A 16,793-nucleotide genomic window follows, 5' to 3' on the forward strand; every position below is an offset into this window, starting at 1 on the left:
CCTGCAAGCTGTGTAGTAACAGCTTCAGATCAGCGCCTGCAAGTTGTGTAGTAACAGCTTCAGATCAGCGCCTGCGAGCTGTGTAGTAACAGCTTCAGATCAGCGCCTGCAAGCTGTGTAGTAACAGCTTCAGAACAGCGCCTGCAAGCTGTATAGTAGCCGCTTCAGAACAGCGCCTGCAAGCTGTATAGTAGCCGCTTCAGAACAGCGCCTGCAAGTTGTGTAGTAACAGCTTCAGAACAGCGCCTGCAAGCTGTATAGTAGCAGCTTCAGAACAGCGCCTGCAAGCTGTGTAGTAGCAGCTTCAGAACAGCGCCTGCAAGTTGTGTAGTAACAGCTTCAGAACAGCGCCTGCAAGCTGTATAGTAGCAGCTTCAGAACAGCGCCTGCAAGCTGTGTAGTAACAGCTTCAGAACAGAGCCTGCAAGCTGTATAGTAGCAGCTTCAGATCAGCGCCTGCAAGCTGTGTAGTAACAGCTTCAGATCAGCGCCTGCAAGCTGTGTAGTAACAGCATCAGATCAGCGCCTGCAAGCTGTGTAGTAACAGCTTCAGATCAGCGCCTGCAAGTTGTGTAGTAGCAGCTTCAGATCAGCGCCTGCAAGCTGTGTAGTAACAGCTTCAGAACAGCGCCTGCAAGCTGTGTAGTAACAGCTTCAGAACAGCGCCTGCAAGTTGTGTAGTAGCAGCTTCAGAACAGCGCCTGCAAGCTGTAAAGTAGCAGCTTCAGATCAGCGCCTGCAAGCTGTATAGTAGCAGCTTCAGAACAGCGCCTGCAAACTGTATAGTAGCAGCTTCAGAACAGCACCTGCAAACTGTATAGTAGCAGCTTCAGATCAGCGCCTGCAAACTGTATAGTAGCAGCTTCAGAACAGCGCCTGCAAACTGTATAGTAGCAGCTTCAGAACAGAGCCTGCAAGCTGTATAGTAGCCGCTTCAGAACAGCGCCTGCAAGCTGTGTAGTAACAGCTTCAGATCAGCGCCTGCAAGTTGTGTAGTAACAGCTTCAGATCAGCGCCTGCAAGTTGTGTAGTAACAGCTTCAGATCAGCGCCTGCAAGCTGTATAGTAACAGCTTCAGAACAGCGCCTGCAAGTTGTGTAGTAACAGCTTCAGAACAGCGCCTGCAAGCTGTATATTAGCAGCGTCAGAACAGCGCCTGCAATCTGTGTAGTAGCAGCTTCAGAACAGAGCCTGCAAGCTGTGTAGTAGCAGCTTCAGAACAGAGCCTGCAAGCTGTGTAGTAGCAGCTTCAGAACAACGCCTGCAAGCTGTATAGTAGCCGCTTCAGAACAGCGCCTGCAAGCTGTATAGTAGCCGCTTCAGAACAGCGCCTGCAAGTTGTGTAGTAACAGCTTCAGAACAGCGCCTGCAAGTTGTGTAGTAACAGCTTCAGAACAGCATCTGCAAGTTGTGTAGTAGCAGCTTCAGAACAGCACCTGCAAGTTGTGTAGTAACAGCTTCAGAACAGCACCTGCAAACTGTATAGTAGCAGCTTCAGAACAGTGCCTGCAAGCTGTATAGTAGCAGCTTCAGAACAGCGCCTGCAAGCTGTATAGTTACAGCTTCAGAACAGCGTCTGCAATTTGTGTAGTAGCAGCTTCAGAACAGTGCCTGCAAGTTGTGTAGTAACAGCTTCAGAACAGCGCCTGCAAGTTGTGTAGTAACAGCTTTAGAACAGCATCTGCAAGTTGTGTAGTAACAGCTTCAGAACAGCGCCTGCGAGCTGTATAGTAGCAGCTTCAGAACAGCGCCTGCAAGTTGTGTAGTAACAGCTTCAGAACAGCACCTGCAAGTTGTGTAGTAACAGCTTCAGAAAAGCGCCTGCAAACTGTGTAGTAGCAGCTTCAGAACAGCGCCTGCAAGCTGTATAGTAACAGCTTCAGAACAGCGTCTGCAAGTTGTGTAGTAACAGCTTCAGAACAGCGCCTGCATGTTGTGTAGTAGCAGCTTCAGAACAGCGCCTGCAAGTTGTGTAGTAACAGCTTCAGAACAGCGCCTGCAAGCTGTATAGTAGCAGCTTCAGATCAGCGCCTGCAAGTTGTGTGGTAACAGCTTCAGAACAGCGCCTGCAAACTGTATAGTAGCAGCTTCAGAACAGCGCCTGCAAGCTGTATAGTAGCAGCTTCAGAACAGCGCCTGCAAGTTGTGTAGTAACAGCTTCAGAACAGCGCCTGCAAGTTGTGTAGTAGCAGCTTCAGAACAGCGCCTGCAAGTTGTGTAGTAACAGGTTCAGAACAGCGCCTGCAAGTTGTGTAGTAACAGCGTCAGAACAGCGCCTGCAAGCTGTGTAGTAGCAGCTTCAGAACAGCGCCTGCAAGCTGTGTAGTAACAGCTTCAGAACAGCGCCTGCAAGCTGTATAGTAGCAGCTTCAGATCAGCGCCTGCAAGTTGTGTAGTAACAGCTTCAGAACAGCGCCTGCAAACTGTATAGTAGCAGCTTCAGAACAGCGCCTGCAAGCTGTATAGTAGCAGCTTCAGAACAGCGCCTGCAAGTTGTGTAGTAACAGCTTCAGAACAGCACCTGCAAGTTGTGTAGTAGCAGCTTCAGAACAGCGCCTGCGAGCTGTATAGTAGCAGCTTCAGAACAGCGCCTGCAAGTTGTGTAGTAACAGCTTCAGAACAGAGCCTGCAAGTTGTGTAGTAGCAGCTTCAGAACAGCGCCTGCAAGTTGTGTAGTAACAGCTTCAGAACAGCGCCTGCAAGTTGTGTAGTAACAGCTTCAGAACAGCGCCTGCAAGTTGTGTAGTAAGAGCTTCAGAACAGCGCCTGCAAGCTGTATAGTAGCAGCTTCAGATCAGCGCCTGCAAGTTGTGTAGTAACAGCTTCAGAACAGCGCCTGCAAACTGTATTGTAGCAGCTTCAGAACAGCGCCTGCAAGCTGTATAGTAGCAGCTTCAGAACAGCGCCTGCAAGTTGTGTAGTAACAGCTTCAGAACAGCGCCTGCAAGTTGTGTAGTAACAGCTTCAGAACAGCGCCTGCAAGCTGTATAGTAGCAGCTTCAGATCAGCGCCTGCAAGTTGTGTAGTAACAGCTTCAGAACAGCGCCTGTAAACTGTATAGTAGCAGCTTCAGAACAGCGCCTGCAAGCTGTATAGTAGCAGCTTCAGAACAGCGCCTGCAAGTTGTGTAGTAACAGCTTCAGAACAGCACCTGCAAGTTGTGTAGTAGCAGCTTCAGAACAGCGCCTGCGAGCTGTATAGTAGCAGCTTCAGAACAGCGCCTGCAAGTTGTGTAGTAACAGCTTCAGAACAGAGCCTGCAAGTTGTGTAGTAGCAGCTTCAGAACAGCGCCTGCAAGTTGTGTAGTAACAGCTTCAGAACAGCGCCTGCAAGTTGTGTAGTAACAGCTTCAGAACAGCGCCTGCAAGTTGTGTAGTAACAGCTTCAGAACAGCGCCTGCAAGCTGTATAGTAGCAGCTTCAGATCAGCGCCTGCAAGTTGTGTAGTAACAGCTTCAGAACAGCGCCTGCAAACTGTATTGTAGCAGCTTCAGAACAGCGCCTGCAAGCTGTATAGTAGCAGCTTCAGAACAGCGCCTGCAAGTTGTGTAGTAACAGCTTCAGAACAGCACCTGCAAGTTGTGTAGTAGCAGCTTCAGAACAGCGCCTGCAAGCTGTATAGTAGCAGCTTCAGAACAGCGCCTGCGAGCTGTATAGTAACAGCTTCAGAACAGCGCCTGCAAGTTGTGTAGTAGCAGCTTCAGAACAGCGCCTGCAAGTTGTGTAGTAACAGCTTCAGAACAGCACCTGCAAGTTGTGTAGTAACAGCTTCAGAACAGCGCCTGCAAACTGTGTAGTAGCAGCTTCAGAACAGCGCCTGCGAGCTGTATAGTAGCAGCTTCAGAACAGAGCCTGCAAGCTGTATAGTAACAGCTTCAGAACAGCGCCTGCAAGTTGTGTAGTAGCAGCTTCAGAACAGCGCCTGCAAGTTGTGTAGTAGCAGCTTCAGAACAGCGCCTGCAAGTTGTGTAGTAACAGCTTCAGAACAGCGCCTGCAAGTTGTGTAGTAACAGCTTCAGAACAGCGCCTGCAAGCTGTATAGTAGCAGCTTCAGAACAGCGCCTGCAAGTTGTGTAGTAACAGCTTCAGAACAGAGCCTGCAAGTTGTGTAGTAACAGCTTCAGAACAGCGCCTGCAAACTGTTTAGTAGCAGCTTCAGAACAGCGCCTGCAAGCTGTATAGTAGCAGCTTCAGAACAGCGCCTGCAAGTTGTGTAGTAACAGTTTCAGAACAGCGCCTTCAAGTTGTGTAGTAGCAGCTTCAGAACAGCGCCTGCAAGTTGTGTAGTAACAGCTTCAGAACAGCGCCTGCAAGTTGTGTAGTAACAGCTTCAGAACAGCGCCTGCAAGCTGTATCGTAGCAGCTTCAGATCAGCGCCTGCAAGTTGTGTAGTAACAGCTTCAGAACAGCGCCTGCAAGTTGTGTAGTAACAGCTTCAGAACAGCGCCTGCAAGTTGTGTAGTAGCAGCTTCAGAACAGCGCCTGCAAGTTGTGTAGTAGCAGCTTCAGAACAGAGCCTGCAAGCTGTATAGTAGCAGCTTCAGATCAGCTCCTGCAAGTTGTGTAGTAACAGCTTCAGAACAGAGCCTGCAAGTTGTGTAGTAACAGCTTCAGAACAGAGCCTGCAAGTTGTGTAGTAGCAGCTTCAGAACAGCGCCTGCAAGTTGTGTAGTAGCAGCTTCAGAACAGAGCCTGCAAGTTGTGTAGTTGCAGCTTCAGAACAGCGCCTGCAAACTGTATAGTAGCAGCTTCAGAACAGCGCCTGCAAGCTGTGTAGTAGCAGCTTCAGAACAGCGCCTGCAAGCTGTATAGTAGCAGCTTCAGAACAGCGCCTGCAAGCTGTATAGTAGCAGCTTCAGAACAGCGCCTGCAAGCTGTATAGTAGCAGCTTCAGAACAGCGCCTGCAAGCTGTATAGTAGCAGCTTCAGAACAGCGCCTGCAAGTTGTGTAGTAACAGCTTCAGAACAGCGCCTGCAAGTTGTGTAGTAGCAGCTTCAGAACAGCACCTGCAAGTTGTGTAGTAACAGCTTCAGAACAGCGCCTGCAAACTGTATAGTAGCAGCTTCAGAACAGCGCCTGCAAGCTCTATAGTAGCAGCTTCAGAACAGCGCCTGCAAGTTGTGTAGTAACAGCTTCAGAACAGCTCCTGCAAGTTGTGTAGTAACAGCTTCAGAACAGCTCCTGCAAGTTGTGTAGTAACAGCTTCAGAACAGCGCCTGCAAGTTGTGTAGTAACAGCTTCAGAACAGCGCCTGCAAGCTGTATAGTAGCAGCTTCGGATCAGCGCCTGCAAGTTGTGTAGTAACAGCTTCAGAACAGAGCCTGCAAGTTGTGTAGTAGCAGCTTCAGAACAGCGCCTGCAAGTTGTGTAGTAACAGCTTCAGAACAGAGCCTGCAAGTTGTGTAGTAGCAGCTTCAGAACAGCACCTGCAAGTTGTGTAGTAACAGCTTCAGAACAGCGCCTGCAAACTGTATAGTAGCAGCTTCAGAACAGCGCCTGCAAGCTCTATAGTAGCAGCTTCAGAACAGCGCCTGCAAGTTGTGTAGTAACAGCTTCAGAACAGCTCCTGCAAGTTGTGTAGTAACAGCTTCAGAACAGCTCCTGCAAGTTGTGTAGTAACAGCTTCAGAACAGCGCCTGCAAGTTGTGTAGTAACAGCTTCAGAACAGCGCCTGCAAGCTGTATAGTAGCAGCTTCAGATCAGCGCCTGCAAGTTGTGTAGTAACAGCTTCAGAACAGAGCCTGCAAGTTGTGTAGTAGCAGCTTCAGAACAGCGCCTGCAAGTTGTGTAGTAACAGCTTCAGAACAGAGCCTGCAAGTTGTGTAGTAGCAGCTTCAGAACAGCACCTGCAAGTTGTGTAGTAACAGCTTCAGAACAGCGCCTGCAAACTGTATAGTAGCAGCTTCAGAACAGCGCCTGCAAGCTCTATAGTAGCAGCTTCAGAACAGCGCCTGCAAGTTGTGTAGTAACAGCTTCAGAACAGCTCCTGCAAGTTGTGTAGTAACAGCTTCAGAACAGCTCCTGCAAGTTGTGTAGTAACAGATTCAGAACAGCGCCTGCAAGTTGTGTAGTAACAGCTTCAGAACAGCGCCTGCAAGTTGTGTAGTAACAGCTTCAGAACAGCTCCTGCAAGTTGTGTAGTAACAGCTTCAGAACAGCTCCTGCAAGTTGTGTAGTAACAGCTTCAGAACAGCTCCTGCAAGTTGTGTAGTAACAGCTTCAGAACAGCGCCTGCAAGTTGTGTAGTAACAGCTTCAGAACAGCTCCTGCAAGTTGTGTAGTAACAGCTTCAGAACAGCTCCTGCAAGTTGTGTAGTAACAGCTTCAGAACAGCTCCTGCAAGTTGTGTAGTAACAGCTTCAGAACAGCTCCTGCAAGTTGTGTAGTAACAGCTTCAGAACAGCTCCTGCAAGTTGTGTAGTAACAGCTTCAGAACAGCTCCTGCAAGTTGTGTAGTAACAGCTTCAGAACAGCTCCTGCAAGTTGTGTAGTAACAGCTTCAGAACAGCGCCTGCAAGTTGTGTAGTAACAGCTTCAGAACAGCGCCTGCAAGCTGTATAGTAGCAGCTTCAGATCAGCGCCTGCAAGTTGTGTAGTAACAGCTTCAGAACAGAGCCTGCAAGTTGTGTAGTAGCAGCTTCAGAACAGCGCCTGCAAACTGTATAGTAGCAGCTTCAGAACAGCGCCTGCAAGTTGTGTAGTAACAGCTTCAGAACAGCGCCTGCAAGCTGTATAGTAGCAGCTTCAGAACAGCGCCTGCAAGTTGTGTAGTAGCTGCTTCAGAACAGCGCCTGCAAGTTGTGTAGTAACAGCTTCAGAACAGCTCCTGCAAGTTGTGTAGTAACAGCTTCAGAACAGCTCCTGCAAGTTGTGTAGTAACAGCTTCAGAACAGCGCCTGCAAGTTGTGTAGTAACAGCTTCAGAACAGCTCCTGCAAGTTGTGTAGTAACAGCTTCAGAACAGCTCCTGCAAGTTGTGTAGTAACAGCTTCAGAACAGCGCCTGCAAGTTGTGTAGTAACAGCTTCAGAACAGCGCCTGCAAGCTGTATAGTAGCAGCTTCAGATCAGCGCCTGCAAGTTGTGTAGTAACAGCTTCAGAACAGAGCCTGCAAGTTGTGTAGTAGCAGCTTCAGAACAGCGCCTGCAAACTGTATAGTAGCAGCTTCAGAACAGCGCCTGCAAGTTGTGTAGTAACAGCTTCAGAACAGCGCCTGCAAGTTGTGTAGTAGCAGCTTCAGAACAGCGCCTGCAAGCTGTATAGTAGCAGCTTCAGAACAGCGCCTGCAAGTTGTGTAGTAGCTGCTTCAGAACAGCGCCTGCAAGCTGTGTAGTAACAGCTTCAGAACAGCGCCTGCAAGCTGTTTAGTAAATAGCTTGCAATCGCGCACTATCTGCCTACGGGATCACCTCTGAGGAGGCCGTAACCGTTAGCCCCTGGCTGTAAATTCTACATTTAAAAAATCCTCAATTCTTAAAAGCGGAGAAGATTTTTAATATAAAGTAAGTTGCACAGTTGCTTATTTTTACAAATACTTTAATAAGATGAGAAGACTCCATTAACTTCACTCATGACGCGTACATATATCCTTAACCTCAGTTACAACTTATCATTAATATATACTGTTAAGAGTTTGATGACCCCAGTGGATACCCTAATGTGGAAGTATAAATACATTATAAAGTAAGTCTTTTCTCAGCCATGTTGTCCATCAAGCTGTAGAAGGACAACTGACTTCGGCACGATGTCACTGACATGCGCTGCCCGTGATGGGCTAGCCTATGTTAGCTGCAGGCCTCTGATTGGCCTGCGACATGTATTGTAGTGCAGGGAGCCCATGGATCTCTGCACCACAGTACATTTCAGCTGAAGGATGCACATCCAGGTGAAATAGGCGCTGATGTCAGCAGGCCCCCCTCCAGCTCGGACCCGGTCGCGGTCACAACCTCTTCGACCATGATCAATATGCCCCTGATACCCACCTAGTGCTCCATTATTTCAGAGAATATTAAGCAATTTTTGACACCATCTTTAATGGGATCTTATCAGCAGCTTTTAGGGTCACCAAACTAAGTACAATGGTAGAAAAAGGGACGTTCAGACAAACCTTCTTGGCCTCAAATTGATTTTCTAATACTGAGTAAATCAACTTTGAATTTTTATGTTATTTCGGATACATTTGCACCGGCCCTTTCCCAGATAGTGCAGCGTTCCTGCACTAGGGGTGGTGATCGGCAGGTAATAATGAGGACGATCGCTGCACTACCTCGGTGTTGTCCGGCCCTCAGCTATTTGAAGACTTAAATATTTTAAGTTAATTTTTTCTTCATGGCCACAGTTTTAACTTGAAGCGCCTATGTTTTAAAGAGGATGTCCAGGTTCGAAAGCAATGTCTGCAGTCGCTCTATGTGACTGCAGTCTTTTTCGGCGTGCATGCTGTCATGATTCCTCTGTATTGCCGATGCAAACAAATAGTCACATGACCACATGTAGACGATTTACATACCTGCGGTCACGTGCCGACTAGACGCATTTGGCTTTTTTCAATTCACTTCGATTGAGAGGAGCTGGATGAAATTAGTCAGAACGTGACCATTTTGTATGCAAATCGCGTACATGTTGTCACGTGACCACTTTTTCGCATCGGCAATACAGATGTCACTGGTGTGTCAGGTGACAGACAGTCGCCCTGCAGTTGGTTGCAGGAGATCTCTACGTTTGGCATTACAGACATCTTCTTAAAGGCTCGCTGTCTCTAGGACCCAGCAGCTACCTCCCTCTGGCTAATTAGCTCCCTGGCCTGGGTGTATAAATACCTGCTGTTACTTGTGAGGCTTAGCAAGAGCAGTACTTTGTCCTCTCTGGAGCTTGAGGTCGTGTGCGCCTTTGTTTGGAGTCGTCTAAAGCTAAACAATTCCCCTCTGTTTGTCTACCCTTGTTGTCTATAGAGTTTAGTGAAGATCAACTACTGCTCATTTCCTTCCTGCCTTAGCCATACGCCAGGGAAAGTCAGGGCAAGGCACGCATGCGGCTATTGGTGAAGAGCTATTATAGGGACGGTAGTTAAGACAGGGTGATGCTAGACCAGATTAGGAGGTCTCTACTCCTCCCTTTCCCTAGTGTCTGGGCTCCCTTTCCCTCTTCCCTCTGTGTTGCACTAAGTCTTTCCCATACCTTGCGTGACGACAGAGGAATCATGACAGCACACACTCAGAAATAGTTTGCAGTCACATAGAATGACTGCAGACTTTGCCCTCAAACCTAGACAACCCCTTTATTGCAATTTCCATGAGACCCCTGATTCACTGGCGTTTGTTTATGGCAGAGTGCCATAACTTTACCTCTGTTTGGCTGGATTTCCCTATTAAAGGTCTCCTGTGTTTTTTGAGTCTAAATAACATAAAAACACCAGAAAAACTGCTCCAAAAACTTTCAACACTCATCATACAGGCATTTGGTGCTTTTTGCAATTTGTATTAAATTTAAGGTCTATGGATCATTTGGGGGAAAAGCGCAAAAATCCTGCAAGAAACATAAACACTTAGTTTGATAGAAAACATCTGCCCACTAAATTCTAGTAACCAAAAAAATTGCACCCACAAAAAACACAAAAATTTCACCTATATGTTGGGTGTGACCGCAGATAGATTTTGATGCAGTTTTCTTTAGGCAGGAGTGATATGTATCAGCCTTTCTGACTCCATTCCTGTGCATTGGCTGAGGAACGCCAACAAAACTGGAGAAAATCTGTGTGTGAAAGTGGCCGAAGACAGACCCAAATATGCTTCTGATTTCCTAGGTATCTGATCTTATCATACCCACCATGGAAACTGCCAGACAGACCTACTTCCTAAATCTATATGTACAACATTCTGTTCCTTTGCTGTTTGTGGGACCAACGGGAACAGGGAAATCTGCAATTACCAACAGCTTCTTAATAAAGCTTCCAAAAGATGGATATATTGCCAACTGCATCAACTTCTCAGCCAGAACCTCTGCAAACCAGACCCAGGATATCATATTCTCTAAGCTAGATCGCAGAAGAAAGGGCTTGTACGGACCGCCTGTCGGAAAGAAAGCTGTTGTGTTCGTGGGTAAGACGTTTTTCCAGCGATTGATTAAATAAGTATTAAATATTAAACGACCCCCTCTAGGAATATTCATTGTTGGCACAGATTGCTCTTTTTATTCCTTTTTAAAATTAAGTTACATTAAAATGATTATTAAAGACATCAAATTTACCCAATGAGATCTTAAAGAAGAAAGCCATTTTTATTCATTTTATATATAGAAAATTACACTCGTCGCAGTAATGTTGGAGGTGCTCACCTTAAAAAGAGTAGAAGACTTGCTTGCCCTTGCCCACTGAGCCACACCGATATCATTTTCTTTTCATTTATTATGTTGAAATGGATGGAGAACATTTTTTTTTTCATAGAATTAGGTTCAAAATTCGGAATAGTACAAAGAAACATAGGGTGGCCTTCATAGCGGTAGCATTGCTCAAGAAATTAATTTTAATGTAATTTTTGATCATGCTGGTAAGTGTCTCTTAGGCCTCACGTCAGTAATCGCTTATCACCCCCTACCTTTCCTGCTTGACTCACAGGTTACTGTACGATAGACGAGACCAGACTGGGGCTGAAATTCATCTGACAGGGCCATAGAGCCCCCGGAAGGGGGTCTGCATTACAAATCTGACTGTCTGACTATGGAAATCAAGATTTACTGCAAGACCAATATTACTAATACCACTGTAGATGGGTAAATAGTACTGCCGCCCTATGACTATAACAACCATATAGTGATGGAATGTCCCCATACTGATCATTACCGAACATGACTGTACCAAGACCGATATTTCCATCATACTAGAATATAAAAGACAAATAACAGGAAATGGAAATCAAGATTTACTGCAAGACCAATATTATTAATAATACCACTGTAGATGGGTAAATAGTACTGCCTCACTATGTCTACATAATAACAACCAGATAGTGACGGAATGTCCCCATACTGATCATTACTGAACATGACTGTACCAAGACCAATATTTCCATCATACTAGAATATGAAAGAAAAATAACAGGAAATGGAAATCAAGATTTACTGCAAGACCAATATTAGTAATAATACCGCTGTAGATGGGTAAATATTACCGCCACCCTATGAGCACATAATAACAACCACATAGTGACAGAATGTCCCCATACTGATCATTACCAAACTTGACTGTAACAAGACCTATATTTCCACCATACTGCAATATAAAAGACAAATAATAGCGCCTGACCATAACTACATATCACCAACATATACGGCAGTGTTAACACCACCATACTGATCATTAACAGAAACTACTACAGTTTTTAAGACTGATAGTACCACCATACAGTGAACATACGTATAATGGCAGATATCAGTACTTCACTGGTGGCGTTCTCGTTGATTGTAGTCATTACGCTTTCCTTTAGGCCCAGACCTTCATGACCACTTCTTCCATCCATAAATATATTTTGTTATGCCAACTAAACACCTAGAAGCTATACTAAAGGCATGATTTTTTATATGGGCAAACTCCCCTACGTACTTGAATAAGTGGTTTTGTTAGCGTTTTGCAGGTGACAGTTTCTTTAATTTTTCAGCTTTGCTACCACTAAAATGCAACCTTAGGTAAAAATGAAATTATCATAAAAGTCAAAAATGCATTTGTGAACATAGTGAAATTGCATTAAAGGGGTATTCTCATCTCCAATATCCTATCCCAATATGTAATATTATAATATTAGCAAATACCTCCAATTAGAAATGTACTATAGTTCTCCTGATTAGCTATATCGCTTGCCCCATGTGCTGGGCATTGCAGAAGCTTAGGTGTCCATGGTTATGTCCACTCTTATAGTGACAGTTAGTTGACAGTGGTCATAACCATGGATTCCTAAGCTACTGCAATGCCCTGCACATGGGGTAAGCGATATGGCTAATAAGGAGAACTATGCTACATTTCTAAGATATGGCGTCTCATTATTTTGTCTATAGATGATCTGAACATGCCAGCAAAAGAAATTTATGGAGCTCAGCCGCCAATTGAACTGTTGAGACAGTGCATAGACCATGGACACTGGTACGACAGAAAGGACACCTCACGGCTAGATATCGTCGATGTCTTATTTTTGTCCGCTATGGGGCCCCCTGGAGGTGGGAGGAATGACATTACTGGTAAGAAATAAAAATTTTTACAGCTAATATGTATTATATAGAAAACAAAGCGTGTCTCCTTTAAGGATAAATCCTTTCACATCTTATGTAATTAATTATTTTTAAAATAAAAAAGATTCCTTTCACCACGATGTAAATATCTGTAATATTTCATTGGCCAGAGGTAATATTTCACTGCACATATTCATTAATATGGCCTTCATTGCCAAGTTTACGGCTGCTTTTCAAGATTTATAAGGCCTTATATTGCGCCGAGTGATAACATATTCTGGAAGTAAAACATAATGATTGTTGATTATTCAGTAATATTATGAGAGTAGCGATAAATTAGATTGGCATATATTGAAGAACCAATGAACAGGGAGTAGAGTTTTGTGAAGTAGAGACAATGTGGTTGAGAATGGCAATCAATAGTAGGCAAGAATAAAACCATATATATATACATACAGAAGCAATACATCATAAACTTCCCTGTGTTGGGTTCTAGCACAGTTATAAACTCTGTATATTCTATATATTTTCCCGCCTGCCCCTCTATACAAAGCAGCTGGGAAGATAAGTGACGTTCTTAGGTTTCTCAACATTGTTGGTATATCAGATTCATCCAGAGGATTATGACTATATACACTGCTCAAAAAAATAAAGGGAACACTTAAACAACGGAATATAACTCCAAGTAAATCAAACGTCTGTGAAATCAAACTGTCCACTTAGGAAGCAACACTGATTGACAATCAATTTCACATGCTGCTGTGCAAATGGAATAGACAATAGATGGAAATTATTGGCAATTATCAAGACACCGTCAATAAAGGAGTGGTTCTGCAGGTGGGGACCACAGACCATATCTCAGTACCAGTGCTTTTTGGCTGATGTTTTGGTCACTTTTGAATGTTGGTTGTGCTCTCACATTCGTGGTAGCATGAGACGGACTTTACAACCCACAGAAGTTGCTCAGGTAGTGCAGCTCATCCAGGATGGCACATCAATGCGAGCTGTGGCAAGAAGGTTTGCTGGGTCTGTCAGCGTAGTGTCCAGACGCTGGAGGCGCTACCAGGAGACAGGCCAGTACACCAGGAGACGTGGAGGGGGCCGTAGGAGGGCAACAACCCAGCAGCAGGACCTCCACCTTTGTGCAAGGAGGAACAAGATGAGCACTGCCAGAGCCCTGCAAAATGACCTCCAGCAGGCCACAAATGTGCATGTGTCTGCACAAACTGTTAGAAACCGACTCCATGAGGGTGGTATGAGGGCCCAACGTCCACAGATGGGGGTTGTGCTCACAGTCCTACACCGTACAGGACGCTTGGCATTTGCCACAGAACACCAGGATTGGCAAAGTCACCATGACGCGCCCCCGGGGCAATGCGGTACTCGGCGTCCGGGCCTATAGATGCCTGTGGGGGGAATATATCACAGTGGCTGGCCCGGTCCATGGCCCAGGGTGGTCAACCAAAAAGAAAAGAGGGTTTTTGGAATAGTTTGTGACACCACCTGTGGAATGCGGCCAAAGGGAGCCGCCGCTGTGGAGCAGTCCTCTGAAGCTGATGTTACTGCAGCAGGGATGGTGTGGCTCTCCACAGGAAGAGCTAGCTCAAGGGCAGTGTAGATATTGTTGGTTGCGCTGGGCGTTGTAGTGCAGGGGGAAGATGGCGCAGCTGAAATAATGGACGGAGGCAGTGCGGTGCAGTCATCCGAGTCTTTACTCACAGTTGTTAAGTTCCTCAGGTTGCACTGTCCAGCTTACAGCCTCCCACGTCGCGGTTCAGCTCTTCCTCAGGTAGTTTAGGAGCACCTGACGGATCCCCGCTTTCTTGTGTTCCTCTCTAGACTGTTTTCACACTGGGTCTTTCTCCCTCCTGCCCTGCGCTTCCCCACTCTCAATCCCGCTCGGGTGCTCTGAAGTCCCTCCTGTCTAACTGGAGTTCCTGGACCTGCTTGACCCTCACGGAGATTAGAATGAGGCTTTGGCAACTGGACTATATAAGCCAGAAGCCTCCGGTTTTTCCAGCCGAGACTTGAAGTTACACGACTGGTCCAGGGGCCGGTCCCCTTCTTGCGGCATACGATCCCTCTGTCTTCTGACAGATTCGGGGCGCACGGGTGCCGTCCCACACTCGCCGTACCCCCTAGGATCCCTTTAACAGAACGGAGCCTACTCCTCTGCTCCCCTCCTGGGCCTCTAGGACTGGGCCCTACTTGTGGAGCAGAGCTCCTAAAGAGACTCTGCTCCCGGACCGACTGTCCTCTCTCACTCCTCTCACTGACTGACCCTCCTGCCACCTAAGATGGCTTCCCTTTATATACCTACTGTAAAAGTGCTCCCCTAAACTGCTTCCTCCACACACACCCACTACTGGCTCCCCCTACCTTTGGGTTCCCCCCCCACTCCAGCCAGGGACAGGTCTCAGCACTGTGCATATGACGCGCCCCCTGGGCCTGTGCTGTGCAGGGGGATACCCGGAGCCAGATCGCTGGGGTTTGTAGTTCTCCGTGGCGGTGACCCGGTCCGTGCCCAGGGCGGTCAAACCAGTGGCGGGTCTTAAGTAATAACAATGTCCGACTACGCCACCCGTGGATTGCGGTCAGTGGGGACCGCCGCTGCGCTGCCGACCGCTGAGGCTGTGTTATGCACACGCCCGGGCTAAGCGGCGTGTGCGTGTGATTGGTAGTGATTCCACTGGACCGTGCCGGAGAGTGAATGCCTGGAGGGGCGTGACTAGGTATTCACCCGATCCGACCAGGGTCGCACGACGGCATACGACGCCAGTGCACCAAGGAGGAACCGAGCAGAGGGACCAGGTGCTACTCCAGGACAGACCCCGGACACGGCTGTTGACCCACACAGGGGAATACAGGAACAGGCTGGTAGGCTGGCACACAGACTGGTGGGTATAGGCAGGCACGACTGGTATGCAGGCAGGCGGGTATGCAGGCAGGGGGGTAAAGACAAGCACAGTTAGAGTGCAGACAGGGAGGCACTAGCAGGTAGGAACACAGGCGGGATAGGACCCAGTACACACCGGGACTCAGGAACAATACAGGCAGAGGGTTACAGGCAAGCACAGCTAGAGTGCAGACAAGGCTGAGCAGGGAGGACAGGGCTCTGTTCACACGGAACAGACAGGAAGGGAAAGACAGAGCCAGATACTCACACAGTACTTGCAGAGACAACAAGCAGGAGTTAGGTACGAGTTCAGACTCTGCAGAAAAAGGAAGGGAACGGACATAGAGGCAAAACAGGTAAAGGACAGGAGAGAGTTCAGACTGGAACTGAGTGTACGGAGGAGACCGACACTGCAGAGGGATACAGGAGCGGGTCTGGGAATACGGCCCCCAGAGAGGCGGAACGAACAGGCAAGGAGCGTGTTCAGACAGGACAGACCAGACACAGGAGCGGGTCTAGGAAATCGGCCACTAGAAGGCGAGAGGAACAGGCTAGGAGCGAGTTCAGACAGGTCAGACAAGATACAGGAACGGGTCTAGGAAATCGGCCACTAAAAGGCGGAACGAACAGGCAAGGAGCGTGTTCAGACAGGACAGACCAGACACAGGAGCGGGTCTAGGAAATCGGCCACTAGAAGGCGAGAGGAACAGGCTAGGAGCGAGTTCAGACAGGTCAGACAAGATACAGGAACGGGTCTAGGTAATCGGCCCCTAGAAAGCAGGAGAAACAGGCTAGGAGCGTGTTCAGACAGGACAGACAAGAGAACACAGAAAGGACTCAGTTCAGACACAGGAGCTGATACCGCAAAGCAGGAGACATACAGGACTCAGTTCAGACACGGGAGCTGATACCGCAAAGCAGGAGACATACAGGACACAGTTCAGACACGGGAGCTGATACCGCAAAGCAGGAGACATACAGGACTCAGTTCAGACACGGGAACTGATACAAAAAGCAGGAGACAAGAGACGGGACCTGGCACCTTCAGAGTGCAAGCACACACTGAAGGAAACACTATGCTCAGGCAGGGATAGAAGGGAGCTGCTGAGCTATATACCAAGTGACAGACAGCAATAGGCTGAGGACGCACAAGGGGTGTGACCCACAGCAGGTACAAAAGGCAGGAAGTGATCGGGCGCCGCCCTTAAGCAGCAGAAACAGACACAAACAGACAGCATGGAGGGAAGCCAGAGAGACATTCTGGACAGGAGATCAAGTGCGCCCTCTTGCACAGTGGGAGATGGACCACCATGCAAGGACGCCGCCAGGTATGTTACAGGCTGATGTTGTTTGCGCAGCTGAGTATGGGATAACTCCCCACGGGAGAAGTATTGCCTCAGGGCAGCTAGTGTGGATGATGGGAGTGATGGTGTGAGCGTCCCAGTGGTAATGGTGCTGGTGCGGCGATGAAACACAGAGACGTGTGGTGCAGTTCAGGGTCTTTACTGATGGTATAAAGCAGACCCTCCCGGGAGTACTGGTTAGCAGTAGGGGCCTGGTCAGTCTGTGAGCAAGCAGGATCTCCCCTGGCCAGGTGGAGTTGTAGGCCTCCCCGACTATCTGCACTCTTTCCTGGCTACCTTGCTCTATGCGGGTAGAAGTAGCCCACGTCCCTGAGTATATCGT

The 16,793-nt window shown here is 47.7% G+C and overlaps 1 protein-coding gene across 2 annotated transcripts in view; it reads left to right on the top strand.

Moving 5' to 3' along the window:
- The window catches only part of DNAH3 (dynein axonemal heavy chain 3), a 487,274-nt gene that overhangs the window by 396,603 nt on the left and 73,878 nt on the right, over nt 1-16,793 (top strand). For both annotated transcript variants that reach the window (XM_073647962.1, XM_073647963.1), the window contains exons 42-43: nt 9,798-10,092; nt 12,041-12,220. In XM_073647962.1, coding sequence (XP_073504063.1) covers nt 9,798-10,092; nt 12,041-12,220 — 475 coding nt within the window. The remainder of the gene's footprint in view (nt 1-9,797; nt 10,093-12,040; nt 12,221-16,793) is intronic.

Source organism: Phyllobates terribilis, unplaced genomic scaffold (genome assembly GCF_046119375.1).
Source record: "Phyllobates terribilis strain yellow unplaced genomic scaffold, ASM4611937v1 Scaffold_9__5_contigs__length_417890890, whole genome shotgun sequence".
NCBI lineage: Eukaryota > Metazoa > Chordata > Amphibia > Anura > Dendrobatidae > Phyllobates > Phyllobates terribilis.